Source organism: Dermacentor albipictus, chromosome 2 (genome assembly GCF_038994185.2).
Source record: "Dermacentor albipictus isolate Rhodes 1998 colony chromosome 2, USDA_Dalb.pri_finalv2, whole genome shotgun sequence".
Classification (NCBI taxonomy): domain Eukaryota; kingdom Metazoa; phylum Arthropoda; class Arachnida; order Ixodida; family Ixodidae; genus Dermacentor; species Dermacentor albipictus.
The window spans coordinates 122,460,344-122,471,385 of NC_091822.1; the positions used below are offsets into that span (position 1 = coordinate 122,460,344).

General features: G+C 41.7%; 1 protein-coding gene across 2 annotated transcripts in view; it reads left to right on the forward strand.

Annotated features, from left to right (window-relative positions):
- LOC135910750 (PAX-interacting protein 1-like) overlaps nucleotides 1-10,217 on the forward strand; it is a 91,564-nt gene extending 81,347 nt beyond the window's left edge. For both annotated transcript variants that reach the window (XM_065442827.2, XM_065442828.2), the window contains 2 exons: nucleotides 6,895-6,985; nucleotides 9,782-10,217. In XM_065442827.2, coding sequence (XP_065298899.1) covers nucleotides 6,895-6,971 — 77 coding nt within the window. In that variant the 3' untranslated portion in view covers nucleotides 6,972-6,985; nucleotides 9,782-10,217. The remainder of the gene's footprint in view (nucleotides 1-6,894; nucleotides 6,986-9,781) is intronic.
- Nucleotides 10,218-11,042: the final 825 nt, after the last annotated feature.

Genomic DNA, 11,042 nt, shown 5'->3' on the forward strand with positions numbered 1-11,042 from the left:
CTTTAATGCCGACAGCCGCGGCTTGTTACACGCGATCGGAGCGCCCAGGAAGCAGTTAAACGAGTGAACACGATCAGCAACCGGATGGAGGAAAGTGGTGGGGAGGGGCACTGGCCTCCCCGCCATTATAGTTTTCTCACATCACCTCTGCCATCCCTCCACTTTGAATTTTTCATGCAACCCGGTTATAACAATTATCGGTTATAACAATGTAATTTTCGTGGCACTTCAATATTGTTATAAGTGGATTCGACAGTACAGTCGAACTCGTTTAGAGCGCGATAGTTCCACAAGAAGTAGTTAATTACATGTGGACTTGTCCTTTAAAACATGCAGAAATTGCCTACACAGAAGCTCACATCAACAGTTCGCACTTTATGAACGTTTGTTGGCAACGTACCCAAAAAATATTGGTTTTCTTGCCAAGTTTCGGTTCTGAGTACAGAGTTTCTGGTAAATCTCTTTGGGCAACACTGGATGATGAGCAACAAGCTTCATTTATTAATTAAGAGCAGGAACAAAGCACGAGAAAGGAAAAGTTTGGCGCACGACTAGCTTTCCTTTGAGAGCATGGTCAGAGGTGATGCAACATCTCCAGCTTCAGTGCCATCATGCAGTTAATGTCGAGGAAATGCTATGTAAACTTCAGTTTCGCATCCCACAAGTACTGTCTGGGTGAGTTCCACACAAAGCCATAGGTGGCTTGGGGAAAAGATTGCTTTGGTGTCCTGTCTGGTATTGCCCACAGGCAACAAACCTATTCCTGAAAAAGTTTCAACAAAATATTTATTCTTTTCGTTGAATATCCTTATTCTTGGTGTATTTTGCACAATTCTACAAAAGAAATATTTATTTCAGGTATTCTTATGTCTCATTCTTAAGGGGTTTAAGATGTGACATCACTTCGATCAAAAATCAGAATTTAAATATTTTCAATGTTGTTCAAAAAAGAGCATCTAACTTACGCGTTACGTTGCACATTAAGCCGCAGCCATTTATTTTCTTCTATAACTTGCTATATATTTTACTACCAGTGGGACTTAAGTGGATTCTGCACTTGAGAGCGATGCATTCTAGCTGGCTAGAAGCACAAACTACTGCGGCACACCGCCATTTTGCAGAGGTTTTGTCATTATGGCTGTCCATCAGCCAGAAGGGTTGAAGTCTGGGCCTGTTGGTACATACTTGAAGGAAAAAAAAAACAGTAAAAAAACACAAAGGACAAGAGGAGATGTTCACACCACAACGACTGGTTACTATCAACTGAGCTTTATTAGAATCAGTGTAGTCCCAGCAAGGCCAGCAGAGCATGCGCAACCGCATCATCACTAACCACAGAGCATGAAAAGACAAGAAACGCTTCTATCATGACCGACCTAGAAATCCAAATTATTTTTCAAGTAAGTGCACCAAGGTTGTACCAGAGTCCTTCCATTTTCTTTTTCTGGTCACAAAACTGCCGCCTCAGTTTCATATAGAGCCAGCGCCCGCTGCTAGAGGCGCAACCATGCATGAGAGGGCATGCGAACGCCGCTACCGCTGTGGTTGTGTGTGGGGCAGCCTCGGTATTCTAGCTTTCTCAACTTCTTCAACCGTCGCTTTAGTTTCACGCAACTATTTTTAACATTGAATATGTTTAAATTACTGCCTGAGCGCGTCTTCTGCCATGACATGAGCACTCGGGAAGAAAAAGAAGCCGCTCATAACATGGAGCTTGCGGCGGTCTCAGACCAAAAAAAGAAAAAAAGAAATCTGGCACTTTAAGAGCCAAAACCACTACACGATTATGAGGCACGCCGTAGTGGGGGACTCAGGATTAATTCTGACCTCCTGGGATCCCTTAAAATGCACCTAAATTTAAATAAACGGGTGTTTTGCATTTCGCCCCCGTCGAAATGCGTCCGCTGTACACGGCCGGGCGGTCTCGGTCCAGATTTCTTCATCATCGCCGTTCGCCTCAACACTTCGGTGGGCTCCGCTTTTTAATATTTGCCTGAAATGAAACACCGCGCATTGGCAACAAAGCACCGGTGGTCCCACTTATCACCAGATGCAGACATATGGGATGTTGCACCTCCGCTTACCTGTAAATAAGCGCCAACTCTCCGCTGCGCATAGCGCCAGATTGTTCGGCGAGCACAGCTGTTCACTTTCTGTTAAACTGTGGCAGAGAAGGACTCTGACTGTGGGCAGTATTTTATAAGGAAATGCAAAGAATGAAATTGTTATTGCAAAGGGCTGCTACTGTAGAATACTTAATGACAAAGAAAAAGAAATTGAGCTGCTCCATGCGCTTAAGATTTCTCTGCAAAGCGATGCCATTTCTGAATGAGATTTAGGTAGGATTAATGCAAGACAAACTTCGCTACTAAATGTCTTCGGTGCGGCTTTTACCAACGGATTAAGGCGAACGTGAAGTGTTAGGACCTGCACAGTTGAAACTCGCTGTATTGTAATTAGGCAATTGCCTTAGCAAGCAGTCGTTTAGAAGCGTCAGTGAGCCTAGCACTTATTCATGCTGCTCGTGGTTTCAACGCACAAACGACGAGACTAGGTACCTTGATTCCTAATGTGCAACTATTTACAATATGTTAAAATGCTGCAATAACCGGTCCTGATATTCTTACCATGGTCGAAAAATGAGAAGAAAACCTTATAATTCGATTAAGAAAAGAAATAAAGCGTGTTGGTGCAAAAACAACATACAAGCAGGATCATTTATTCATCATGTAAAATAAGCGGCGCGAAATACAGACAGCACAGAGGCGTCCGGTCACGAATGGTCCACCATTCACAATGCAAGAAGTTTGTTAAAAGCATGACACTGATACATTAAGCATAAAGAAATAACATCAAACGTGATAGATATGCATTGGGGGGCAGGAAACAAACACCAGCAAACGAATGGCAATAAATACAGAATGCATCATCGATTGTTTCTATAAACAAGAAAGTGTAAAGCATAAGCATTTCATAACACATGGCTAAACAACTCTCAAACGAACACAAGTAGCCACATCACAAATACAGCAATTTTTTTAAATGGCTTGTTAGAGACACCACCATTCTACTTCTTCAGCTGTTACTTGCAACACATGTTCGGCATCGTTGTCCCACCCCGCCACTTCAACTAAAGATGCCAGCACTCGAAAAATAGCGCAGCACATGCACAGAACGCACCCGATCACTCAGCTCGCCTCGCGCTGCGCACGCATTTTGGTACGCTAACGATGCCCTCTGTGGCACAGTGGCGCCGCGTCGCGGCACCTTTGGGCAGCATATGAACCTCTCCCATAGCGTGACGGCGGAGTTTCGTGACCAGAAAAACATGGAAGGACTCTGGTTGTACTAACGCAGTCATCACCTAATAAACTGATGTAGTACGCGTCCAGGATTTTTCGCTCTTCTTTGCCCTTGACCCTACCGAGAATTGTTACATTGCTGAACAAAGGGTGACAACCACATTCATTGCAATGGCGAGGCAAGTTTGCATGGTTATCTGACCCCAGGGAGGAGTAGTGCTCAAGCAGGCGGTCATTAATACATTGACTGGTTTGGCCTATGTAAAATCTTTCGCATGTGAGAGGGAACTTATAGACAACCCCTGCAGCACATGCCGTAAAACGGTTTTCATGCTGCATTGTGCAAGTTGTTGTTGTATGAACCTCTCCTCTTGTCCTTTGTGTTTCTTTACTGGTTTTTTTTATTCCATCAGCCACTTCAGCTTGAGCATGCCAAGAGCCATGAAATTACATTTTCTGTGTCACTTCAGCCAATAAAAAAATAAAGTTTGAAAGGTAGGATGGCATCATCGTCAGCAATGGGCAACGATGTAAACTAAGCAGCAACAATCCGTGATGCCCCAATAACGGCAGAGTAACCGCTAATTCTTTGCCCTAATACTGTTTGAACAACAAGTGAGCCAGCTCGCAGCTTCCGAAATCAGCATGTGGCGCGTGCCCATTTCTATCTTGTTTTTGTTTGGCATGCGCCCTCTTGTTGCCACCACCAGGTTTAAAGTGTTCATTGTAACAGCACAATACAGAAAATGTTTTCTTATAACGTGGACGCTGCTTAATTAGAGATAGTCAGAATACTTTAAGTGCACTGGAATGGGGTCATTAGAATAGGTAGATTGTTATATCTTTAATCGTTATAAGTTGGTTCGACTGTAAAGGTATCGTTTAGAGATGTGCAAATACCGAATAGCTCAATATATTCGATTTCAAATTAAATAAACACTGCTGAATAATGAATCATATATCGAATACCAGAAGATGTTTTACAAAGTTTAATGTTTGCAAATTTTGGGCAAGAGAGCACGGTGCTGGACATGCTCGGGAGTCTCCTAGCATTGCAGAAAAATAATTAAGCAAGCTATTGGCTAAATTAGGTACACAGAAATCAAAATATGTATACAGTACTGCCTATCCTTATTAAAGGGAAGGCCAAATTAGTATGCCAGCACTGGTTACAGCTCAGTTCTAGTATTTGAAGGTCTGGAAAATATTTCTTATCAGCAGAACGTCTGTTGAATAAAATAAAGTGCTTTTTTTCCCTCTGAAGCTAAAGAATTAGTGGCATTCATTGTATTGAATACCAATGAGGTTCTCAGTTTAGTAGTGGACCCGCATTTTATGGCAATGCTTTATTGCTTAGAAAGCTTTGCTTTCCAGTTTTTCTCCAAAATATGGAAAGGCTTTCCCACCTTTACAGCAGGTGGGTTATTGTAAGGTCAATCTATGCGACAGACAAAAGTGCCGATGGTGCATCGTGTGACTTGGATCACTGCTCTGAGTAGCCATGGTTAGCGCTGTGTGGGTCATTCATGGTCGGCACCAATGGTAAGAACTAGGTGCCTTTCCAATGTCAGGTTCAGCATGCTTTGCCACTTGTCAAAAGATTCTGAAATCGGGAAAATCACAGCAGGTTCACATGACGGTCCCTCCCTCCCTCCCTCCCCCACTTGCCATCTGCACAAATGCATGCAGCATAGAGGACAGCGCACTGTGGTCATGTTACACCTTCGTGCCCACCGTGCAAGTCCAAAGCTAGTTTTATGACGGGTTGCTCGTAGCTGCAAGAAAAGAGACCGGTGTGCATCTTCGAATGGCATCGTAATGAGAAGCCACCATACGGTGTAGGCGTGTCACAAAGACGGCAGCCGTGAGCAACTTTATTGCCATTCTTTACACTCGTTTTCATTTGCAAGGCGGTTTGTCAGCTTTCCAAATGTCATGCAGCAACTGCAAATAGATCTTGGTCGATTCGGCACCAAGCCATAATTTAAGTCGCTGACACCCGATGAAAAAGCATCGATTAGGCCTAATGGTCTAGTCAGCTTGGCTGTGACGAAAATTCGCCACTGGCTGATGTGGTAAAACGGACCGCAAACTGTCTCGGAATGCTTGCTGCTAATATGTTCATACAGTTGGCTCATAGTTATCAGTGATCAGTCCGAGATCACGTGCAGGTAAGATTGACAGCTGTTGAAGTGGCGATAAGTTCTTCTTCGTGTGCATATCCAACGCGATTTGTGTGCCTTTAGGCCCGGTTAATTGGCCCAGTCTTCGCACATGCTTCCACACTTTTCAAAGTATGCGCTGCTTTTTTTTTCCGTTATCTCCGTGAGCGTCACATTATCATCTCGATTCTTCTGTCAACCTGATGAACCTTAACTTTTTCGCTACCATAGGAAAAATTGGTGTTCTTTGTAGGTTACGCCACATTATTATTATTTTTTTTTTCTGAAGGAGCTACTGCACTCGATATTTTATGTAAGGCATAAACAAAAGGCAGAATGAATGCACTTTTCACTCGTAAAGGTATTGTCAACGAGATTTGTGTCATAAAAAAGATGAATTTCCAGAATCAAGATTGTGGGATAAAATGGAACAAAGTTTCTAAAGACACACTAGTATCTACTAAAAAAAAATGTAACAGAAATTATGAGATATACAAAATTTATTGCTGTTTAAAAGGCACTATCTTTGGAAAAAAATTTTTTCATTGAGCAGGTATTCCACTACAAGAATTTAACTGCAAGCACTACAGTTGGGCGTGCAGGGCTGCGGTCACCAAGGAACAGTTCCGGGCTGGCTTGCTTTGTTGTTGCTCTTGGAGTCAAAGTCCAACGAAAAGGCAGCATCCTCAGACTTGTTGCTGCTCTATCTATCGCTAAAATCGGCCGTAAACGCAGTGAAATTGCGATATCTGCTATCTTTCGAAGCGCGCGGGTCAATCCCGGAGGCAGTCATTTTTGCTTTCTACTTTGACAATCGCAAATGTTCAGAGCGCATTCAGAAATTAACGCATTGCAGGTAAAAAGCGAACTGCTTATAAAACAAAAACATAGTTCTTCTTCTTCATGTGCGATGGCACAGAGTGTGTGGGAGCGGCGCGGATGGTCTCGACAGCGGCTAACGATGCCCAGTGGGCGCTGTACGGAAAGAGTTAAGTGACATTGAGCACAAGGGACTCCGCAGCAAATGCGACGTAGAGCACTGTGTGGGTCTCTGCACCAAATACACCAGCTATTCGAGAAACTGAATGCATACTAAATATTTGATTCGCAGTATATTCGGTCTCGGTGCCGAATATTCGAGAAATTGAATAGTGGATATTTGATTCTCGAATTATTTGAACATTCACGATTCAGTTGGGTAATATTTGAGTATTCGCAGAACCCTTGTGTTGATGGCTCAGTGTCACCTGAAAAAAGAGAAAAAGAAAAAGTGGGTTTGCTTGCTTGGTCATTAAATGCTGTGCTCAATCTCAATCTCAATTTTCGTGGTATCGTTGAATGTTTTCTTCAAAGCCGTGCTGCATACTGCAGCTAATAATTCAACTGTCGAGTCAAAGCCTTTCTTTTTTTTTTTTTTTTCTATTCCTCAGACATCTACTCAGCCGAATTCATCCTCACAGGAGTGTTGCGTCAATGCATTGACTCTGATGCCTTTCTTCTTTCATGACAGTCGGAGGACATGTAAGTACTTCCACCTCTCTCTCTCTTTTGCACTGAGCTTTTCTGTTTGGAAACTGTTCTGTCATGTTTTTTCAGAAACTGTGAACAAGCTTGAACATTTCGCACCTTAACTTGTTCTGATCCAAATTTACGTACATCTGAATGACAAAAGTTAGGCAGGAAATAGAGACAACTTTCTCCACTAGAGATTTTGGAAATGTATCGAAGGTTTTTCTCATGAACTGCCAAAAACTCAGTGTGTTGTAAGCTGCATGTGGTACTTCAGACTTCTCAATTCGCAATCATAATAGTGTCAAATATGGGCACAGAATATTTGATGACCACTTTTGTACCACCCAAGGCAGCAGGCTCCAAAATATAGAGTGCAGATGCTTAACCTCAGTGTGATTCAACTCATCGGCATTTGTGAAATTTCAGGGAGAGCCGTATTTATCTGTGGCATAGTGTGGACAAATGATCGAATTAGCATTGCTGACACTCACATGTCTGAAATTAGTCTTGTTGTTTGTTTTTCTCTGTCGGATATTTCCTGCAACACATTCTCATTTCAGCAGGCATCATTATACCAGAAAGGGTTAAAGTTTAGAATGGCATTCTGCACCTGACTTTGGAGTCCGCAGTGTGCACTTTTCAAATCTGAGCTACGTGTTTAGGCTTGGTTGGGTTTATTCGTTCTCTTATGTGGTGTCCACGTTCCAGAAACTTTCTTGACCCATTGTACATTTCACAGCTGCCCAATTTTGCATTTATGTCAACACACAGTTGTCTCCAACCAGGCAGATATCTGCTGAATGTTTACCTTTGATCCTTTAACGTCACCACTAGTTGCACCATGCTGCCTTGGTAGTATGGTGTATTTCACCGCAGTTGTAGTTTTGTAGTGCTTGAAATACCAGCTGTGATCAGAGACACTTGGCTTGTCACGTAACGTAATGGCAAGATGACAAGAAAGGAGCTTGCCTCCGAGAACATGTCAGAAGTCGAGAATGCCATTGACAGCTGCTGATGAACCTACGGTTCCTTAGTACTCTGCCTAGGATTTATCTTTCATGCAGAGAACTTTGGCTCTATAAAGCTGGGTATAATCCACAAAAATATAGCAACATAATATGTAAACACTTTGGATAAAAAGAATAACACGGTGCGAATATACAAAATTTCGAATACTAATTGAATAGTGTTTGCTGTTCAATTTGTATTTAATTCGACAGTTTTCTGTTCAAAGTTGTTGAATATTTGTTTCATTCGAATAGTGAGGGACAGAAAGAGTTTTTGAAGTCTACAGCAGAGAAGGCTGATTTAGGAGGAGAGTCTTCCAAATGATTCTGCTGCAGAACCGTAGTTGTTGCGTGAACGCACGAGTTGGGGAGCGAATGCATGGCGAAAATCATTTATAAATAATAGTTTCCAGTTGTTAAACATGCATGTCTTGCTTTGAACAGTCTACGAATTTCCTCCCCAGATTTAAGCATATCCACTTGTTTAGGTTATGTGACCATCTTAGATCTCTTAACATGACGTGCGATACTGTAATGCACTTCGATCCTTCGATGACCGCTACAGTTCCGTGTGACATCTGCTGAGGTGCTTTTTGTTTTTTGAATTGCTGTCATTGTCATAGTGCACCAGATACAGGGGCATTTCCTTTGTACTCAATTACAAGCTTTTCAAATGAGCTAAGTTCCATTTGAGAACAGCATTAAATGTATCAAATAACGTAAGCCTTTTGCTGCCAAGCAGACTACACAGGAGTTTTTTATATTTTGCTTTGTTTATATATAACAAAATATTAAATTCGATATTCAAAGCAAGTTTTCTTAGAATATTCATATTTGATTCTAATAGGAAATTTTACTATTCACTCACCCCTAGTAAGAACTAAAAGTGAAATCTGCTGGTCAACCAGGAGCAAGTTCCTTTTTTTCGTTTTTTTTTCCCTGTGTCAAAGTTTTTTTCACTAATGAATTCAGGGCAGGTTTGCATGATAAAGTGGAAGCTTGGGCGAGTTGTTGATTCAATATCAACATGTCTGCACAGCGCAAAAGATGAGGACAGAAGAGAGAACACAACACGTGTGCTGACTTCAACCAAGCTTCATTTGCAAAACCGCCAGAACTATATACTTTACACATGAGCAAAAAGTAATGAAATCTTTTGCATGATGTCACACATCTCATAAGTCCCTTTCGCATCACAGCCAGATACTTGATTTCATTTTTGGTGAGGGCAATAGAAGGCATGCTGATCCGAAGCTCACCCAGTCTTGTTAGCCTCTGTGATTTCGCGGGTAAGCTGGTCTCGGTGTTTGGAGATTATGACACATTCTTCAAATTCAGGCACACAAGGGCAATCTCTGCATTGAATGCCAAGACAACATTGAACAGCTGTGTGAACATTGTAAAAATGCTCTTTCCATCTCTCATTTAAACATCTGCCCGTTTGGGCTTGCAGACAGAAGTACATCAGCCAGTGTTCACCAAAACCGAACTTGAAGACTCATTAACTGATGTTGAACGGCTAGTCAGTTTCTTTAACATACATTAACTTCTCTTTTTCCACTGTTGAAATTTTTTGTTGACAGCGTTGGGATATTTACTCTTGTCTCATTAGTATGTCATTGAGAATTGTTATAAGCATTCGTTCTTTTGTTTGTGCTTATTGCTGTTTTGTGCATAATTTTTTTATGAGTGCGTGTTGATTGCCCATGCCTGGTGAGGACTTGAGTTACCTACATGTTAATGAAAAATAAGGAAAACAATCCGAAATTCAATTTCTTTTCTTTTTTTTCTCTTGCAGATGTTTGAGCAATTTAGGCACAGAATGCACAGATGTGCCGCACAAGCCATCGACCAAACCTTTGCAAGAACTGCCCGATTCATGCAATGTTCAAATTTAATATGTGCGAAGAAGTACCGCTCTATGCAATGTTTTTAGAATCACACGTTTGCAGTGTTATGTGTATGTGGTTGTTTCTCATAAGGTTACTTTTCATTTGTAAATTGTGTTCATAGAAGCAGCATATGCAAATGATCTGTTTTTGTGCCGGTTACACGTCATTTTATAAGTTAGGTGTTGTGCAGTGGTTACATATGCCAGCTGTCTAGTCAGTATCATGAAGTTGTCTCTCATTTTGTTTCGTTTTTTTGTTTCTTTGTATGTGTGTGTGTTGTTGCCACCTGTTGTTCAGCGTGAACATTTTGCGTATTAAATGCAGTTTTTGGTTTTCGCAAAAGGCTGTGTTGATTTTTCATCTCTGCAGCACTTTTTGCCACATTTGGATGCTTACAACTGCTGCATCCAAAAACTTCCGATGCACTTGCATGTTGTTTCAAGCTTAAAACGAGGACATACAATTAGCTTACTGAGCATAAAAGGCCCGTCTGAAAAGTATCCAGCCACATTCCAAAAAGGAAAAAAACAGACGCGTCACCTAATGTATTTGTTGTCCTTATCGCTTTCAATGTATTTCCCTTCTGCACAGCAAGTCATGCAGCCCATCCGTTTCTCGAAACAGTAGTGGGACTCGTCCTCAGTCAGTGCTTTCAGGTTTGAAAATGCATTTCTTTCAGGTGCCTTTCATTCGAGTAAAGCCAAACGTTTCGTGCGGCCATAATTGGAGAGTAAAGAGCTTCATGAAATACTTGTACTGTGCCAATAAAGACTGAACTTCATGAGTCACATGAACAGGGGCAATACATTGCTGCAGTTATCAGGCCACTGTCAAAATCCTGGGCACAAACTTTGCAGGTACCCACTGTGTGCCGAGATCATCTTCAAAATGGAAGTCGGAGCATCTTTCTTGCTATCCACTAGCCAAGCAATTTCTCACACAACTGGTCTCTTATTGTTCAAGGGTTGCACTTCATCAAGAATCTCATCATTAAAGCCATTGTCTTGTTGAAAGCTTTCCAAATGGTGGCTCCCTATCGGCAAATGTTTGGCCTTCCTTGAAGCAGTTGTACCATGTGCATATTTGCTTCATATCCATAGTGTCATCTCTAAACGCTGCTAATATTTTCCATATTGCTTCTTTATAGCTACAACCAAGCTTAGAACA